The 20,402-nt window shown below is 37.4% G+C and overlaps 1 protein-coding gene across 3 annotated transcripts in view; it reads left to right on the top strand.

Moving 5' to 3' along the window:
- Positions 1 to 20,402, top strand: part of SLC66A2 (solute carrier family 66 member 2) — a 169,179-nt gene that overhangs the window by 90,961 nt on the left and 57,816 nt on the right. For all 3 annotated transcript variants that reach the window (XM_020986903.2, XM_020986901.2, XM_020986902.2), the window contains one exon: positions 3,842 to 4,058. In XM_020986903.2, the coding sequence (XP_020842562.1) occupies positions 3,842 to 4,058 (217 nt within the window). The remainder of the gene's footprint in view (positions 1 to 3,841; positions 4,059 to 20,402) is intronic.

Below are 20,402 nucleotides of genomic sequence, written 5' to 3'. Positions count from 1 at the left end.
AGACAAGTTTGATTCATAGCAGGACTTCATGACTGGAACGTGGGTATATGTCCATGCTTGTCCGAGCTCAGAGAACATCTGGTGCTGGTCAGAGCAATACAATAATTATATGAAACAATTCTGGGATTTTGCCAGACGGTTAAGTCATCCAGAGAGTGAGTGCAAAGGATTGTTGTAATGCCAAGCTCAGGGCACAGCTTGCTTGCTGGGCTTTAGCTCTTGCAAATGTCTCCTGATATCTTGACAGGAGGGAGGTATGTGATTCCTGTTTATTGTCCTTTTAGCGTTGTTTATAACCTTCAGTATGTGCCTTTGGAAACATTTGTAAAAGTGGATGATTGGTTTGTTTGAAACTGCTTGGCAAAATCTGCTTCTATGACACACACTACTAGTTTAATCATTAGAATAGACACCGGCAAAATTATGGTCCAGGAAGAAAACACTAGTGGTAAATATGACATTATCTACTTAGTAGCAGACTCTTATGTGTACCTATTCAATTTCCATTCATTCTGAAGAGGAAATTAGGCACTGATGGTGCTTATGAAGGAGTTTAGTTTACATTTGGAACAATACTGAGGATGCCATTTCTCATGCCAGTATTTAATAAATGTGTATTGGCTGATTGACATATATCACTTCTGAAACCTGTAGCCTTCCTTCCTTCCTTCATTATGAGTACTGAAGCTCAGAAATGAAGGACAAAACAAGTAGATGGCAAATATGATTCTGTTCTTAGGCCCATCATTGATTGATTTAATGTAACTCTGGGCAAGTCCTCTGTTGAGTTTCTGTGTATCTTAGGTAAAAAAACAAAAACAAAAACAAACAAGCACAAAACTTTAAAAAAAACTTTAAAAAGTTTTTCTTTCACTTCTCTAAGGGAAATGCCTTTTGAAGATTCATTACTTAATAATGTACTGTCTTTACTACAGAAATCCATCAATCAACAAGCATTTATAAAGCTTCTACTACTGCCAAGCTCTAGAGAAACTAAGGAAGAAGTGAAGTAGTCTCTGTCATCAAGAAGCTAGCATTCTGGGGGCAGCTAGATGGCTCAGTGGATAGAGCACCAGCCCTGGATTCAGGAAGACCTGAGTTCAAATGTGGCCTCAGACACCTGACACTTACTAACTGTGCGATCCTGAACAAGTCACTTCACCCCATTGCCTTGCAAAAAAAAAAAGCAGCAGCAGCTAGCATTCTGTTGTGAGAAACAAAAAAAAATTGTTCATAGTCTTTAACAAGCTTAAGCCTGCCCCAAGACTTCTGGGGTACTCTGTCTAATTATAGCTGAAGTAATTTCTGGGGAAGGAGAGGTGCTGGCATCTGAGAGGCATCAGGAAAGGTCTCATGTTGGTAGCACTAGACCTGAGCTTTGAAGAGAATTATGCCCCCTTACTTTCTTTTTCCAGTCTTATTACACATTATTTGTTTCCATGAACTCTACAGCCTGTTCATAATGGTCTGCTTGTAATTCCTCATACATAATGCTGTATCTCCTGTGTCTGGGCCTTTGTACTGAGTCTTCACCCCATGCTTGGAATTCTTTCCCCTTACCTTAACCTCTCAGAATAAGAGGCTTCCTTTAAGATTCAGCTTAAATGACCACTTCTGTGGGAGGCCTTTTCCAGTACTTTGTTTTTTAAAGTTAGCTTGTACCTGCTCTGTATCTATCTCATAGACACACATCACTGCTATATCCTTTAGCCTCCTACGGTGGGAGAATAGGAGCTAAGAGATGAAAGACTGAACAAGTCCTTGCTAACTGGTGGGTGTGGTTCTTTTCCTAGTTCTGTCATTGACTGGTGGAGTGCAAGTTTGGCATAGGCATCTTCCCTGTTAGTATGTAAGCAGTATTTGGCACTGTGCCTGTCATAATAAATACTTAATAGATATTTGTTTCATTAGGTGGTTGAGGCCTTAGGCATAGTCCCCACTTGAAAAGGCATGGTGGTGATGGGAGATGGGGTGTCATATGTGAGGAATAGCAAGACATATGGGTTTGCAGGAATGCTGAACATGTGAAGGGGAGTAATGTGTAATGAGCATTGAAAGTGAATTCTAGTGCCAGGATTTGAGGACTGGTGCCATCAGTGATGACATTGATCCTTCTAGTCTCCTGGACTTAATTTTTAAAAAATTTTAATACACTTCCCCCCCACCCCTGCTTCATCCTTTTTTTTCTAGTCATCCTCCAAGCCCTGCCCATTCATCTTCAGTGATGCTTCACTTCTATAACCATTACCATCCTTACTAGCTCTCATTATCTTGTGGGAGATCACATCAAATATCTCTTAGTTGGTCTCTCTTTGCTACCTGTACTAATGCATAACAGTCAAGATTCTCAAACACAATTTATTATTCTAATTTCTTATTTAATTTACAGTAGTGCTGTATATATCATTTGACCCATGTACCCTAAGAAGATTAAAGAAGGAAAGACTTCTTATGTGTAAAGATTTCTTTTTGTGGAAATTAAAAAATTGGAAACAAAGTGGGTGCCCTTCAATTGGAGAGTGGCTGAACAAATTATAGTATATAAATTAATGGAATATTGTTCTGACATCAGTTAAGACAAATAGGAAGAATACAGAGAAACTTGGGTGGATTTTTGTTTTTCCTAAAGTTCAGGTCTCACCATATCACACATATACTTCTTCACTTTGATAAAATTCCAGCAGCTTCCTGTTATGTCTAGGATCACATGGCCTTCCTGAAGTTCCTAACGTGAGACCTTTATCTCTCCCTCTGGTGCCTTCATGCTGCCTGCTCTTCATCACCTAAAAGGACTCTCTCCTCCCTTCCATTTCTTAGAATCCTTAATTTAATTCCAGATTCACCTCAAGTTCCACCTTCTGGGAGGTCTTTTCTGGGACTTCCCTACTGCTTAAAGTCTTTTTCCTGCCCAAGGCTACTTTGTAAATGTTTTGTGTATAAATATATGTGTAAGTTGTGTTCCCCTTTAGAATGTGCCCCTGAAGGGCAAGATTGTTTCACATTGTTTCACTTTGTTTTTTGGATCTCCAGCACTAAGTGAAGTACCTTGACTTATCAGAGGAACTTAACAAATGTTTGTTAATTGAGTCATTTGTGAATTCATGTGGAGTGAAGTAGATGGAGCTAAGAAAACAATGCACAGCAATAATAGTGTAAAGGAAAGTAGCATTGATGTGCATTAGAATTCTGATCCCTAGAGTGACCATTCTTGACTTTAGAGTTCTGACAGTGAAACACGCTTCCTTTTTCTTGGTGAGTAGGGGATGGACTATAACTGCAGCATAAGGCATATGTTATCAGACATGACCAGTTTTGTTGGTTTGATTTTTAAAAGAAATGTACCTGTTTGTTTTGAGGGAGGGTTTAATAGTCATCAGGAAGTGATAACGATGTAAAGGCTAAGAAGTTTCAATGTAATTTAAATTTAGAAAAAAAACTTATGGTGGCACTTAATTGTCAGCTTTGATCAGATGTTCTCATTCAAAGAGACAGCATAGTAGAATGAACAGAGAACATAGTCCTGGAAAATGCTTGTGAACAAGATTTATGTTGACATCCCTTATATTTAAGGTTTCACCACTTCTTAAAGAAATTGACACAGCTGACCAAAGGAATTGAACTTGACAGCTAATAGCATATGAAAGAGTAATGTTTCCACCATGGTTTCCCCATGAAAATCCATTTGTCCTGTCAACTGAATAGAAAATAAAATATGTGTGTGTATAATATATAATGAAATTGCTCGTTGGAATTTTATGTTGCCAACAAACTCAATTACCTAGCAGATAAAGATTTTCTTTAAAAGTTTTACGTTTCCTTCATTCTCTCCTTCTGTTGTTAGATTTTGATTTGCACTACTTCTGGCACTGGAGCAAGTTCACCGACTACGTGCAGTGTGTATTAACTTTCACGGGAGTGACTGGATACATCACTTACCTCTCTCTTGATTCTGCTTTATTTGTGGAAACGCTGGGATTTCTTGCTGTATTCACAGAGGCCATGCTGGGTGTTCCACAGCTGTATCGGAACTACCAGAATAGATCCACTGAAGGAATGAGGTAGGAGAAAAGGTGATTGTGGATTGTTGCTAACCATTGTTGTTTATATTCTTATTAAGAGGCACCCTTTGTTTTATATCTCCTGACGACTCTTGGGAAGTTGTATACAGGATACATCTTATAAACCAAATTGTAGTTTACATTCCCTGGTACTTTTAATTTCAAAGATGTTTATCTTCTATTTTCATTGGCAGAACCAAGTCCTGGGGGTGGGAAAAGTAGGCAGCATTGCAAAATTCAGGGAATGTGTAGTCACAACAAAGGATTATAGTCTCGTATTACCTCTAAAAATGCACAGATTTTTCCTGCCAAATAATCTCAGTCCATGGCTTATTATTTTTTGATAGATCAGATCACATGATGAATGTAAAGTCTCTATAGGGAATTAACATAAAAATAAGACCAAGAACCAATCTCCAGCAGGTAAATGGTCAAAGGATTTGAACAAACAGTTCTCAAAAGTAGAATTGCAAAATATTAACAACTATTTGAATGATTGTTTCAATCACTAATGATAAGAGAAATACTAGACCAAATAACAAATCAAATAAGGTTTTACCTCACCCTAAGCAAATTGGCAAAGATGAAAAAAAGGCTCAATATTTAAGGGGCTGTAGAAAGATAAGTAGATAAAGACATTGCTAGTGGAGCTGTGAATTGGTCCATTTTGGAATTCGATTTGGGATTGTGCTGAGAAAAAAAAAGTGGCTAAAATATTCATACACTGACCCAAAGATCCTGTTGCTAGGCATAGTACTCTAAGGAGGTCAGAGATGGAAAGGTCCTGAATACACCAAGATATTCACAGCAGCACTTTTTGTGGGAGCAAAGAATTGAAACCAAAGTCGTCGTTGTTTAGGTAGTTTCAATTGTGTCCAACTCTTTGTGATCCCATTTGGGGTTTTCTTGGCAAAGATACTGGTGTGGTTTCCCTTTTCCTTCTCTAGCTCATTTTACAGATGAGGAAACTGGGGCAAATAGGTAGGGTTAAGTTACTTGCCCAGGGTCACACAGCTAGTAAGTGTCTGAGGCTGGATTTGAACTGAGGTCTTCCTGACCCCTGGTCCAGCACTCTATCCACTGTGCCACCTACTTGCCCCTCAAACTAAAGTAGATGCCCATTGACTGAGGAGTGACTAAATGAATTGTAATATATGAATGTAATAGTCATTACATTCTTTTAAGTGGTGATAAATATTTAGAAAGTAGAGATGAATGGAAAGATTTATATGAACGAATAAAAATGGTATATTGGAAAGGCACTGACTGTGACGTTAAGGGATTTGGGCTCAAATACTGCCTTCTGTGATTACTACCCAAATGGAATGAGACAGAAAAAGAAACGGAATGGTCTGTAATTGTATTATGACCAAACTTGGCTTTGGAGAAGAGATTAGAAAATGTGACTCCTTTCCCTTCACTGCAGCCTACAGTAATAGGACATTGCATATATTGTCAGACATGGTTGATGTTTTGATTAGTTTTGCTGAATTGTTTCCCCACCCCCTTTTTTATCCTTTATTACAACATATGTATCATGGGATTGAGGAGGCAGGAATATTTTAGAAATGAAAGTGATGTAAAAACAAAAGACATCAATATTTTTTAAATTAATTAATGTATTTTTAGTTTTCAACATTCACTTCCATAAGCTTTTGAGTTTTAAATTTTCTCCTCCTCCCTTCCCTCCCTCGTCCCCAAGATAGTGTGCAATTTGATATAGGCTCTATATATACATTCTTATTAAGCATATTTTCACATTAGTCATGTTGTAATGAAGAATTAGAAGGAGTGTGAGGAGCCTCGAGAAAGAAGAAACGAAACAAAACAAAAAACAGAGAAAGCAAATAGTATGCTTTGATTAGCATTCAGACTCCATAGTTCTTTCTCTGGATGTGGATAGCAGATATCAGTATTTTTTTAAAAAATCTTGAAGCTTCCAGTAGAGACAGACAGGTATAATTTTCAAACCTTTCTTCAGATACACATATGCCTTGTACAAGCTCTACACATTAGATAAGCGACCCTTTGAAGATTCAAAAACTTTTCACTTTATATCCCTATTTGGCCTTTTGATCTATAAACAAACTTTAAGGTGTACTTTCACTGAAGAATCTCTTCTCTAAAAAACAGCTCTCTCTCCACCCACCCACCCCCGGCCAATAATTTGTAGGAAATCTTTTTGCAAAATAAGAATCCTTTTGAAGTTCAAATCGGTATACAGTGTCACAGTTGAAAGGAGCCTTAGTTTAGATCATTATCATCTAATCTAATGTCCCCTCACTGTATGGATTCTTTTAGTGGCATATCACTATTTCTAGCTATTTAGCCTTTGCCTAAATGCTTTCAGTGATGGAGAATTCACTACCAACAACCTAACACTATCTTCAGGAAGGACCATATCAATTTTTTACTTTACTCACTCCTGGACCCTTTCCAGAATTCTCCTCTTCCTCATCCCCAACCATATTGTCCACTTGAGAAACCTTGGCCTTGTGGTGTGTCTTTTCTATTGGTGAATCCCTTCTCAGAACCATCCTCGAAGTGGTTCACTTCATGCAGATAGTCTTTCTGGAATCCTTTTCCTCCTCCTTCTCATTGCCACATTGCCATCCTCAGAAAAGTTCTCCCTCCTGTGCCTTTCTACCGCCTCACTTTGTGGTTTCCCTTTATGTGTTGTCTTCACCATTAAACTATAAGCTTTTTGAGGCCAAGAACTGTCTGTCTGTTTTCTAATAAGGCAATGTGGTACCATAGAATAGAGCACTGGGTTTGGAGTCAGTGCCTGGGTTCACCTCCCATCTCTGAGACTAACTACAAGCCACAGTAACTTCATAGGCCTCAGTTTTCACATTTGTAAATGAGGGCCAGGTGGCTTCTGAACTGTAGGTCTAGGATCTTATGAAACTAAGGCAGAAATGACCCATTTCATTTTTGGTCAAATCAAGTTAAGAAAGTTTAGTCTTAAGTTGAACCAAAATCTTGTGTCCCCATAACTTTCACCCATTAGTCATATTGTTGTTGTTTATCCTTTGTTCTCAAAGAGGACCAATGACATCACAAGGGTGATGTCTTGACTTTCGAGTGGATTGGATTTAAGTGAGGCAGGATGGTGCAAAAGTTGTTGGCCTCACTCTCTCCTCCAGCGTCAGTCTTTTTCTGTTGTATATATAGAATAAGTTTACTCTCAAGTATTTGAATATAGTTATCTGTCTTTCCTTAGATAAACTCTTTTCTAGCTTAAACTTGCTCCGATTTATTCTATGAATTATGATTCTTAGAATGAAAAAAACAAACTAGGACATATCTGTAATACTATTGCTGCATTATAAATATATTGTTAATAATATAGTTTAAAGTATGGAAGTCAAATGAAAAAATGATTCTGGGAAATACCCTTGCAGCATTTAACTGTTGTGATGTATTAATGGCAAATCAAAAGACCTAGATTCTAGTTAATAACTGTGTGACCTTGAGTGACAGCCTGACTAAGCCCAAATCCCAAATAGAGATTTTGTCCTGCTTAATCCCATAAGGTTGTTGCAAGCATGTTAGATGGATGATATATGTCAAAGCATGTTGTAAACTCTAAAATATTTTACAAATAGGGTATTACTTTTGTTACCAGAAAAATGTGCAACATTTTTGCTGATGGAAGTTTGTGTCTAGCTATTATTAATACATTATATTGGATATTACACACACACACACACACACACAGGAGACAATATAATTTGTGAATAGGCCTGGATGGGTTCATTGAGTACCTTTGTTGCCAAAGGTGAATAATACCATCTTGTGGGGGAGTTTCCAATAAGTCATTTTGTTATTATTTATAACAAAATTGTTCATAGTGAGCAAGCAAAAGACAAACTATTTGGTGGGAACTATTCAGCATTTAAGTTTTGAGTCATCTTTTAGGCTTCTTTGCTTAGATTATTTCCCATTGTTTTGACCAGAACTTTCATCGGTTGCCCATATCTTGGTATCACCTGTTTAGATTTTAAAGATTTTAAAGCCTTCCACAAGTTGTCTCCAGTATATCAAGCCTCATTGGTTTCCCCTTTCCCATAATCTGTGATTCAGCCAAGCTGGCCTTCTCTCTTTTCCTTACTCTGTGTCTTTGCATTGGCATTGTACCTGGGAAGTACCCTTCCTCCCCACTTTATCAGCATAGAGGCCCTCTCTTTCTTTATCTTGTGCATGAAACCATTTTTGATACCTTTCTACTGCCAGTGCCCTCTCTTCTAAAACTATTGTACATTTAGTATATTTGTATTTATTAGCTTTATATTTGTGATATATAGTTATGTATATTTGTAAACTTTATGCTATATGTATATGTGTATATAATACATGGATACACACGTGTGCTTGTTTTCACATGCACACATTTGTTTATATGTTATCTTCTCCATTAGGACACAAGGTATTTGCTAAGGATAGATTATTTCATTCTTTGTAATTATAACCCTAGTGCCTAGCACAGTACCCGGCACAGAGTAGGTGCTTAATAAATACTTGTTAATTGCTAATTTAGTCATATCAGACTTTCAAAATTAGAATCAGCAGCACGTGCTTATCTTGATCAACCTTCATTTGATAATGGTCATCCCAGTCACATCCTCCTGCTTATGGAACTGAATTGAGACCTTGGAGGTAGAAGGATGGAAGGTGTGCTAGTGGTTAATTGGTATTTGCAATGTGAGTTGAATTATGGTCCATACAGGTCTAGTAATTGGTTTCCCAAGATCTATTCTGGTGTCCAGGTGGCTTTCCTAAAACTAGCCTTTGTTTTCTTTTTTGTTTCCCCCCCCTTTTTTTTAAAATTTTTTGGCTAGGCAATGGGGTTAAGTGACTTGCCCAGGGTCACAGAGCTAGTAATTGTTATGTGTCTGAGGCAGGATTTGAACTCGGGTCCTCCTGAATCCAGGGCCAGTGCTCTATTCACTACTCCACCTAGCTGCCCCACTTTGTTTTCAAACTAAGGAGATACACCATGTATGAGCCAAGAAACCATTGAAAATAAATAGCATACAAATTTAATTCAACAAACATTAAGTATCTACTTGTGCAAGACAGTGTTAAAGTTCCTAGGGGACTCTGGTGGAGACTTCATCAAATTTCCCTCAAATTTTCTAAAAGTCTGCCTCTTCACCGACTGAATCATTTATATGGCATCTGTAAGTCATCTTTTTTGGAGTTATTTCTGTATGTTTTATCTCCCTGAGTAGATTATAAGCTTTTAGTAGAGCATGGATTGCTGTTATTTGTGTGTGTGTGTGTGATCATTTCTCACCCCAATGTGTCTAGTAGATACCTGCTCAATAAAAACCTATGAAATGAAGGAAATCCTACTTGGGTTTCCTTCCCAATTGTCTTTGTATTTATCAAATATAAATCAGGAGAATACTACATAATGGATTCGTTAAATCTAGAAATTCTTGCTCCTTTCCTCCTCACAAAACAAAATGATTAAAAAAAACCTTACCTAAAAGAAACTCACCTTAGAAACATGGGAAATAAAGACTTAGATAGTTTGGAAATCGATCAAGAGAAAATCTTGTTTTTCAGTAGGTGAGTGGCAGAGTTTTGTAATTAGCCTAATGGAGGGAGTATTGAGAATATTACATTCATCTGAAATGTCCTGACAAACCAGTTGAAGTCTGTGCTACTTTACGTAGCTACAACTTCTCTTTTGTTGGTGCTGTGCATTTCTGCTCAAAATTTGTCAGATTGTGCTTCTTTGTTCTCAGTGAGAAGAGTATTCTGTGCCTAATTACTTGCCCTGGAAATATTTGGATTTTGTAAATGTAGTGTTAGAATAATTGCATGGTGGATTTAGGGAACATCATATTTTGGGATGGTTTTATATTCTTAATACCTGATTTGATGATTTTCTTAATACCTGATTTGATGATTATAATAAAGTCATATCCATTTGTCATGGGGTGATTATCCCAACCGCTCGTCTCACAATCAGTTTTTGCCATTTCTTTGTTCTTTATCATTCTGCCAGGGGTGGAGCAGTGGATTTGGAATGGGTGGGCCAGTGTCTGGATTTCAGTTTTTCATTCTATCTCTGATGTAATAAATAATTGGTAGTTAGCTGTTTGGAGATCGAGGTTCTCCAAATGAATTTGTAGCATAATTGCATATGCTTTAGAAAGGCAGCTTTCCTGTGAAAAGACACAGATCCATACCTGCTTTTGTCCTTTCCCTATTCCTCCATAAACCTCACTCTTGATGTAGTTGACGTCAGCTAGATGTATTTGCATCTCAAAGTGGAACAGTTTCCATGAACTTTGATACTAAGTACTCATTATAGGAAATTTGTGACTAGCTTTCCCCAGCATCACCCTTAAGCATGCTTTTTAAAAAACATGTTTTTCAAATTTGTAATGATAGAATTTGATCATGTGTGGCACATATGTAAATACACATCAGTTGACCTGTAAACAGCTTCAGCATGCAGCCTATTCCATTTTTTGTTCCAAAGCCTCATTTTGTTAACTTGAAGGGAGCATTACTGTTGGCATATCACTGAAAGCCTGGCTATTTATGATCACCTCACCCATGAGAAAGAATGTTAATTAGGTGACAGATCCTTTTTGGGGAATTTATAGGTGGTCAAGATGCCCCCCACCCTTTTCCAAACTTTTCAGTATGGAGAAGTAGCACTGGCAGTCGCACTCACCAATCAAAGAAATACTCCGAATATACTCCATCAGTCTACTAAAATGAGATTCTAGGAACAGAGCAGAAGGGTGTGGGCATGGTGATTAACAAGAATGAGAGCTTTAGTTTTTCTTTCTGGGTCCCAGAACAGAATGCTATAACCACTTAGCAATTCGTCAGGAACAACACTGTAGATATCTTCTGGTGGTTGTGTGTGTGTGTGTGTGTGTGTGTGTGTGTGTGTGTGTGTGGTGGGGGGCTCACAGGCACCTAACAGCTGTCAATCTGAGACTGTAAAGTGTCAGAGGATAGAAGTCCCTTTCTCTAACTTTCTTGAACTGTACCTTAGCACAGGACCATGTGTAAGAGAAGTTTAATAAATGCTTTTAGTAGTGGGATGAAAACAGGGCACATCCTGAGATAGTGATGTTGCACCTTTCTTATTTAACGTTTACCTGAGAGGTAATAATAATTGTTTTTGAGGGGTAAGAAAATTGTGGTGTCCCTAAAGATAAAAAAGATTATCTGGAAGGAAGGGAACAGTGATCAGTGCCAAAAGATTACTTTAATACTTTGTGATAGTTTATATATTTTCAGGGTGGGTGGTTCCTCTGCCAGTGCAAATGTCCTCTTATCTTTTGTTCTGAAAGTGAAGTTCTTCATGAGACCTGGTTGAAATGTCATTATCCTAAAGGTTCATTTTTTATTTGTTAACTAGGGTTGGCCATCTTACTACTCCTGTCCTATTCTCTATTTAATTCAATTTAGCAAGGTGGTTTTTTTTTGGTACCTACCAAGTACCAGGTATTATGCTAGGTGCTGTAGATAGAGAGACAAAAATGAGAAGGATTCCTCCCCCTCAAGGAGCTTACATTCTCCGGAGCATGACTGTTCAGTCATGAGTAATACTGAGAACATTGGTACTCATCCACTTAAGGTAGGAACACAGACCATTTACTATATTTAACACTTCATTTTGGATGTCACCAGGGATTGTCACAACCACTGTGATTTACAGTTGCCATTTTTCAGCGATAAAAAAGGGGAGTTGGGTTTATGAAAAATACCAGGCATCTTTCCCCCACTCATAAACTCCAATTATGGGCATGATTGTTTGATTTTAATCATTTAGGTGTTTTTTTCTTTTCATTTAATAAGCATGATATTAAATATGATTAGAAGGGAATTTTATTGCTAGGATAGTTATCTTAAATTACCAGTTCTCTTCAGCATCTGGAGACCCAAAACAAGTAGCATTAAGATGGTCCTACACAGTTCAGAATCCCAGGCAGGAAATCTGTCCAGATTTGTTCAGTGGTGGTGCTTATTTGAAGAAAACTACAGCAGTCAGGAGAGGTCAAAGCTCCTTTGTCAAGGAAACGATTGCTTAATTTAATAAGCATTAAGTCCAGGATCCTATTAAGATACTGTTTATCCTTGTTACAAAAGAATAAGTTAATAATAATTCACTGCTATCACAGAGAATTAAGCTTTGATAATGATGTAATTCATTTAAAATTTTCCTTAAAAATACTCATGTTGAAATAAACTGTAGGACTCATTGGTCAAAGACTTTTGTACAGATTTACAATGACATACTCATACACCGACAAGTCCCTATCAAATGTCGTCTCTCCTTAGAAGACTAGCACTGAGAACAGTAGAGTTATTAATCTGTTGATAAAAATCTTGAACTATATATTAATTAAACACCAGAGGGTGCTAATTAGTCAATATATTGTAATTTCTAACAAGCAATAATAATAATTTACTCTTGGTACCCCAAGAGTAAATTACTCTTGTTTTATGTGCATTCTATTTAGATGACAGGAATATTGGTAGGGCTACTGGGTCCCAGAATGACTTAGGAATGGCAGTCCCATCTCCAATGCTGATTATAAAAAACAAACAAAAGCAATGGAACTTTTTCATCAGATTGTCACACTGGTTTGTGGCCTGTGTTATATCTACCTTTAGTGAATGTAGTTATTGGGAAAGACATGAATTGATCCACAGTATAACTTGGTGGGCTAGGTTACAGAGGGGATTTATGTAGAAATTGACAAAGCTTATTTTTTGGTAGCATGAACATTGTCCTTTATAAGCAGTGATTGGTTCTTTTTGATTTGTGAATCTTTGGGGGAGGAGGAATTTGGTAATGGGAGGGAAAAGGGATATGTAAAAAGAGAGCCTATTTATGTTTTTATGTTTTTGGAAGAACTCTATTCTGGGGCACCTCCATGCATGGGGCACCTTTATCTCCATGAGATAAAGGGTGTTTGAAGACTATGCCAATGATTTACATACTTTTGCTGTTTCTACTAAGTTGAAATGTCTTGAATATATGCCTGGCAATGTAGAATATAGTGTGTTGGTCAGCCAAGTGACTAGCATGACTGAGTTGGAGAGGCTTATCCTCAGCTTGGTCACAGGAGTAATGAATTTTAGGCCTTATCAACTCTTGAAAAACATTTAGTAACTTAAAAAGTTACTGTGATTAGTTATTTGTGGAGGGAGTGCCCATAGTGAAGAAATTCCAGCTATCCCAAAGGATTGAAATCATCTTTTGGCCACTTAGTTACTCTTGTCTGGCTATTCTCTCTTCTTTTCTCTTTAATGACATCAGAAGTTTTAAACTTCTGAAATAAAACTTAGTGGACAGGTCCCTCTCCTTCTGTGTCACTTTTTTTGGCCCCTCATCCTCCCTGATCCGTTACAGTGAGGGTTTCCAAAGGTTCTGTCCTCAACCTTCTCTTGCTAAACTCCTTCTTCAAGCTATTTCATCCATTCCCAAGGCTTCAATGACCACTTCAATGAGATGACTTCTCAATTTATAGCTGCAATTCTGATTTTGTCCTTGAGCTTCATTTATACACGTATAACTTCCTACCGGCATAGCTCCACTGGGATTTCCCACTAGTGCCTCAAACTCAACAATCCAAAATGGAAAATATTTAACCTTTTCCTCCTCTTGGCTTTTCTATTTCTTTTAATTCACTTGTACTCAAAACTTTGATTAATATTTGTCTCTTTCCTTGTCATTCATTCCTCACATCCAGTCAGTTGCCAAGCTTCATCATTTCCACCTCTGCAGTTTCTTATATATATTCTCCTCTTTCTGTTCCCTCTTCTGCTAACAGTGGTACAGACTCTTGTTATCTATCTCTTGGACTATTGCTGCAGCTTAACTTGTTTTCTTTTCATCCTTCTCATTTTCATCCTTCACACCACTGTAAGAATAATCTTCAATTTAAAAAAAAATTGCTAACAATTAGTTATTAGCAAGTATTTAGTAAGCACCTTCTATGTTCAAGGCAGGTTAAGTCCCGGGGAAACAAACCTAAAAACCAAGCACTCTCTGCCCTCAAGAAGCTTATAGTCTACTGGGGGATTTAGCATATATAGAGATACATAAATATTAGATAACTTGAGACAAGAGTGAATACTAACTACCGAGAGATATAAAGACATGACTATGCCATTCTTTTGTTCAAAACCTTCCAGTGGCTCCATATTTTCTTACCAAATAAAATGTAAACTTTCTATTTTGGCATTTAAGGTAATCCATAGTCTCTTTCCATGCCTTCCCTTCAGGCTTTGCACGCTACTCTCTTCTTAGGGAAAGCTAGGTGATGCAATGGATAGAGTATGGAGAGACACTTACTAGCTGTGTGATCCTGGGCAAGTGACTTAACTTCTGGTTGCTTCAGTTTCCTCATCTATAAAATGGGCACCTACCTCTTAGGGTTGTTGTGAAGATCAAATGAAATAATAATTGTAAAGTATTTGGCACAGTGCTTAGCACATAATAGATGCTATAAAAGTGTTAACTATCATTCTTATAATTTATGCTATTAGATATGTTGTTGATGCTGTAGACTATATTCAGTCTTCTATACACATTTCAAGTTTTTCTGCCTCCCTGCATTTGTTCACACTACTCCTTAAGCCTAGAATGCCTTGTCTTCCATTCCCTGTATAACTCCTACCTTTTGAAATCATACCTGTCCTTTAAAAACCAGTTGAATGGATAGAGCACCAGCCCAGGAGTCAGGAGGGGCCTTCGTTCAATTCTAGCCTCAGACACTTACTAGCAGTGTGACCAGGGGCCAGTCACTTAACCCCAATTGCCTAAAAACAAAAAATGAAACAAAACAAAAGTTTAAATGACACATCCTCCAAGATTTCTTCATTCTCCCTGACCCCTAAGTTGGAAATATTTGAGTAACTTTTTGTATACCTCTTATGCACTTGACATGCTGTATTTTGCATTAGAGTTTTAAGGTGCATATCACCCTCTATTTCTAGGGCAGGTAGGTGGCAAAGTGAGTAGCGTGCTGGACCTGGTGGCAGGAAGGCTCATCTTCCTGAGTTCAGATCTAACCTGAGATGTGTGTGACCCTGGGCAAATCACTTAACCCTATTTGCCTCAGTTTCCTCATCTGTAAAATAAGCTGGAGAAGGAAATGGCAACCCACTTTAGTATCTGGGGGATTTAGTTCTGTCAAGTTTTAATTTAATCCTTTTTGAAGAGATGCATGCTCTGCATTTGAGAGTGAGAATGTCATAGTTTAAAGGGAGGGCCTCATGAGTCTTCTAGGTTTTTGTATAATGTGGCTGTAAATTATCCTGTTCATCTTCTTTCATGTCGAAAAGGTTATAAAACAAAGGTGAAGATACTGAGAGGATGCAAATGTATTAAGAAACAAAATTAATCATGAACACTAGGCTTGTACAACCTGCAGCCTGGAGGCTGCTTATGGCCTGTGGGCATACCAAAGGACTTTGGGCAGCCCATGAAAAATGTAGAGGATGTTTTCCTCAACATTGTTTGTGGGCCACCTGAAAATCTTTGGTGTGCTGCAAGTGGCCTGCAAGCCCACAGGTTATGCAGGCCAGTTGTATACCATTACTTAAGCAGATTGAGAAGCTTATTTAAGCCAGATTCTTGCTTGTAACTCAGCTGATAAGGTGTGCTAAAGTCCTTTCATATTTCCTGGTGTCTATACTGGTAAGACTTTGCCTAGGAGGTGCTTAGGCATCAGTTAAGAAATGTAGATGAGGGGCAGCTAGGTGGCGCAATGAATAGAGCACAGATCCTGGAGTCAGGAGGACCTGCGTTCAAATCCAGCCTCAGATACTTAATACTTACTAGTTGTGTGACCCTGAGCAAGTCACTTAACCCCCGGTCGCCCCACCAAAAAGCAAAAGAAAAAAAAAAGAAAAGAAATGTAGATGATACTGAGTTATGTGAGATGTATAAATTGAGAGAGATGGTTCTCCATTCCCCTCTGCTGAACTCTCCAAAGACATCTTACTTGTTTTGAAAATAAAAACCACCAGCATCCCTTGGTGGAAGTGCAGTCATTGATGCCTGCAGCATCCCTCCTTGTGCCCTTTCCATTTAAATGGCAGAGGAGACATCAGGCTCCAGGAGAAGTATTGTAGTTCCAAGAGAAGAAAGAGCAATCATTTGCCTTTTTCATCTTTATTTCACTTTAGATGATGTAGCACTTCCTAGGCCAGTATGTGTTTGTATTTTGGTTATAGGTAGAGTGAATCATAGAATGTTAGAACTGGGTCCAGTCTCTTCATTTGATAGAGGAGAGAACTAGGACTCAGAGTCATTGCTACATACACATACATAGTCACACATTTAGTTCTGGTTGGTTGGTTGTTGTCCGTCATTCTTGAAGAGGACCAAAATAACATCATTATGCTGGAGTAAAGTTTCAGTGTGTCTGACTGTGGCTGATCAGACCAATATGACCTCAAAATGCTCTACTACAGGTCAGGCACAAATAGTCCATGTGAACATCTGGGGTGGATTCTCTAAATTTTTGCATCCTGCGTCTCCTTTGAGGTGTTCTAATATCTAATATCTATTCATACCTTCCCAAAATGCACCTTTGGCAAACAGCAGGAATAACACCCTTAAATCAACATAAGATATTTTCATTTTGAAGTAGGAGAGAAAGACACCCTCATGGTATAGGAAGGAGGTTTGGATAGGGTGTGCAGGTGGGGAAGAAGCACTTGCTAACTGGAAACCTCTTTCTGATTATTTTTGTTTAAGAGTTGACAAGCTAATTTGTTTCTGTACTGTTGAAGAGGTATAAATTCTTTCTGGGACCTCTAAATTCCAGCATCCTGGGATAAAACCTTGGTTGCTCTTCCTTTAGTTATACTCTGGTGACAGAACCTGAACTAGATGTCTAGTTCAATGTTCTTTCTACCATGCCATGTTGCTTTCATTACCTATGGAATACTAAAATACACATTTGTGAATCATGGTGGTGATGGGTGGTAATTTGTGCTTCTGTTGCATATTCAGGTTATTTGATGGATATGTAAACGTAACTCTTGTACCTGATTGATACATTTTTGCAGGCTAGGAGCGGTTGCTGACACTTGATTTGTATTCACCAGTCCTTTCCTTGAAGTTTCTTAATTTACACAGCAGATAATCACCAAGTTATGAATGGTCTGTGTTCTGAACATTGCCTTCTTATTTGATTTAGAACTTAAAATGTGCATATGGAACAAATCTCCTTTATTTATTTCTCACCACATGTTAATTTTGTATATCTATTCATCTGCTTAGGATACAGCATCTCTCTAGGTTATATACTTCCCAGTAGTTCTGAGTTGGAGAACAAAAAAAATTTGTATCCAGTGAAGGTGATTAGGAGTAGAGAAGTGTGAACTTGGACACTGGTAATTTTGGTTTTTATGAGTTGCCATAAGTTATTGGGGCTATTTATGTTGAGAGAATTTATTTTTTTGTTTTGTTTTTTAAATGTATTGCTTTTTTAAAAAACAGCATTTATATGTTTATCTCTGCCCCCCATTCCCTTTTGTAACAAAAACAGTTAAGCAAGTGAAACTGACACATTGTTGACACACTATTTCACACCCAAAAACGCCATCAACCTGTGAAAAAACATATTTCATGTCTTCTGATTAATATTAGTTATTTAACTTAATCTGAATTTTATTTTAGTATTTTTCTTTCCATGAAACATCTCTTGATCCTGCTTTCTTCACGTTGCATAAGTTCATACAAATCTTCCCTAGTTTCTGTGTTTCTACCACAAATTTCTTGTTTCTTCCACAAAAAGTGCCCACAGGGGGCTATCCCTCACTTCAATCCCTCTTTGACCTCATTTTGTTATATGCCTTATAGTAGACAGATGGTTCAAAGAGTTCAAATAGTTTAGTGACTTTTCTTGAAAAGTTCCAAATTGTTGCAATGTTTGGACCAGTGCAAAACTCTACCAACAGTGTATATTAATAGCTCCTGTCTTAAACGGGTATTGCTGGCTTGGGTTTTTTTTTTTTATGTTTGCCAGTTTAATGTGAGGTGAAACCAGTATTGTTAAATGTTCATTTCTCTTAGTGATTGATTTCCTGTAATATTTTGTTTGTTAATTGCATTTCTTAATTGTGAAGGTCATTTGTTCCTATCTTTTGAGCTAGGAAATGGTTCTTAGTCTCATATTTTTGTATCAGTTTCCTATAGCATATTTTGTTCTGTTATTTGATTAAATTATTTTTCCCAATTTAGTTCCTCTTGGTTTTGTTTGTACACATGCATTTTAATTTTATACCTCTATCCTTTGGTTTTACAATTCTCCTCCTCATAACTGTGAAATCTCCTTTCATTCTCCTGATCTCAACCCATTGTGTGGGTGTTATTTATTTTTTTTTCAAACAGTAGGCTGAGAATCCATTTGAAACTTATTGTGGAAATAAAAACTGATCTAAATATTTTCTGCCAAACATATGATCAGTTTTCCTGGTAGTTTTTGTCAAAAAAAAAAGGGTCATGGTTTTTAAAAGTACTGAATGGATGGCTAACATCAGCTTTAAAAGTTACTACCAGAGTGGTGTTAAAGTGGAGTTGAAGTAATTCATTCTGCAAGCAAGAAAAGAAGTAGAGTTGTGACCCTGGAAGGAAATGTATGAGGCAGCAATAGGCCTATATCATAAGACATGAAAAGAAAGGCTCATTCTGGTTTTGGGACTTTGGACTTAATGAAATGATTTTGGAAAAAATATAATGCTCGATGTTCAGTTTCAAGTAGCATGCTTTCCATATCAACCCTGCTGTTTTCAATATAGGCTGGTACAGCCACATAGAGAAGTAGCTTAAAATGAGATCCTGATTCGTAGTGTGGGCGAGCTGTATTGAGAGAACTTCAAAACAGAAGGAAGAGGTTTGGTAGCTTTTTAAGTTTCACTACCATCACCACTTCTTTGTTGTAGAGAGGTGAGTAGACAACATTTTACTCACAAGTAGGAGTTTTGAGATAAGAACAGGAGATGAAGGTTATATATGATACCTAATAGTCCTAGCAATATGAACTGTTTAGACAGAATTATAAAATCTTTTCAGTTGTAAGGGATTTCAAAAATCATATATTTCAGTGCCTTGTATGATAACATCTCTCTAACATCTCTGAAAAATGGTCGTTTAGCCTTTGTTTAAATACTTTAATTGTTAGCTTGTTATTTTTTAAGGCAATCTATTCTATTTTCTTAGTAGGATCATAGGTTAATAAATTCAGAACTGGAAGGAACTTAAAGGCGTCTGGTTCGAAGTGCTTCCCCAGCTTCCTTCGTACTCAATTTTTTTACAGATGAGAAACCTGAGGCACAGAAAGGTTAGGTGATTTGTTCAAAGTCACACATAAAGTAAGTGGCAGGATCAGGATTTGATTCCAAATACAGTATTCTTTTTAAAAAAAATTGATATATTTTTAGTTTTCAACATTTTCTTTTATAAGATTTTGAGTCCTAAATTTTCTCCTGTCCCTCCCCTCCCCACTCCCCAAGATGGCATGTAATCTGATATAGGCTATATACGTACAAATTATATTAAATGTATTTCCACATTAGTCACATTGTGAACAAAGAATCAGAACAAAAGGGGAAAACCACGAGAGAGAGAGAGAGAGAGAGAGAGAGAGAGAGAGAGAGAGAGAGAATAGCATGCTTCAATCTGCGTTCAGACTCCATAGTTCTTTTCTCTGAATGTGCATAGCATTTTCCATCATGAGTCTTTTGGAATTGTCTTAGATCATTGCATTGCTGAGAAGAGCTAAGTCTATCAAAGTCAGTTATTGTGCAGTGTTCCTGTTACTGTGTATAATGTTCTCCTCAAATCCAGCATTCTTTTGACTTCATGCTCTCCCCAGTACTGATAATTAAGAACTTCTTTCCTTTTTTTAAATTTTATTAATTTATTTTGATGTACCAACAATTACTTCCATATGCTTTTGAGTTTAAAATTTTTCTCCCCCTTCCTCCCCACCACCCTCACCAAGACAGTGCACAATCTGATGTAGGCTGTACATTTACATTCCTATTAAACATATTTCCACATTAGTGAAGTTGCAAGTAAAAATTAAAACAATAGGAGGAACCATCAGAAAGGGGAAACAAAGCTCAACAGAAGAGGAAAAAAAATGATAGTGATTCAACTTCCATAGTTCTTTCTTTGGATGTAGATAGCATTTTCCATCACGAGGCCTCTGGAGATGTCTTAGTTCCTTCAATTGCTTAGGTTAAGTCTATTAGTCATCACACAACATGGCTGTTACTGTGTACAACGTTCTCCTGGTTCTGTTCCCTTCACTCAGCATCAGATCATACAAGTCTTTC

The sequence above is a fragment of the Phascolarctos cinereus genome, unplaced genomic scaffold (assembly GCF_003287225.1).
Source record: "Phascolarctos cinereus isolate Bilbo 61053 unplaced genomic scaffold, phaCin_HiC Scaffold_4;HRSCAF=312, whole genome shotgun sequence".
NCBI classification, from domain to species: domain Eukaryota; kingdom Metazoa; phylum Chordata; class Mammalia; order Diprotodontia; family Phascolarctidae; genus Phascolarctos; species Phascolarctos cinereus.
The sequence above is the reverse complement of the archived record's forward strand: the minus strand, read 5'-3'. Positions and strand labels throughout refer to the sequence as shown.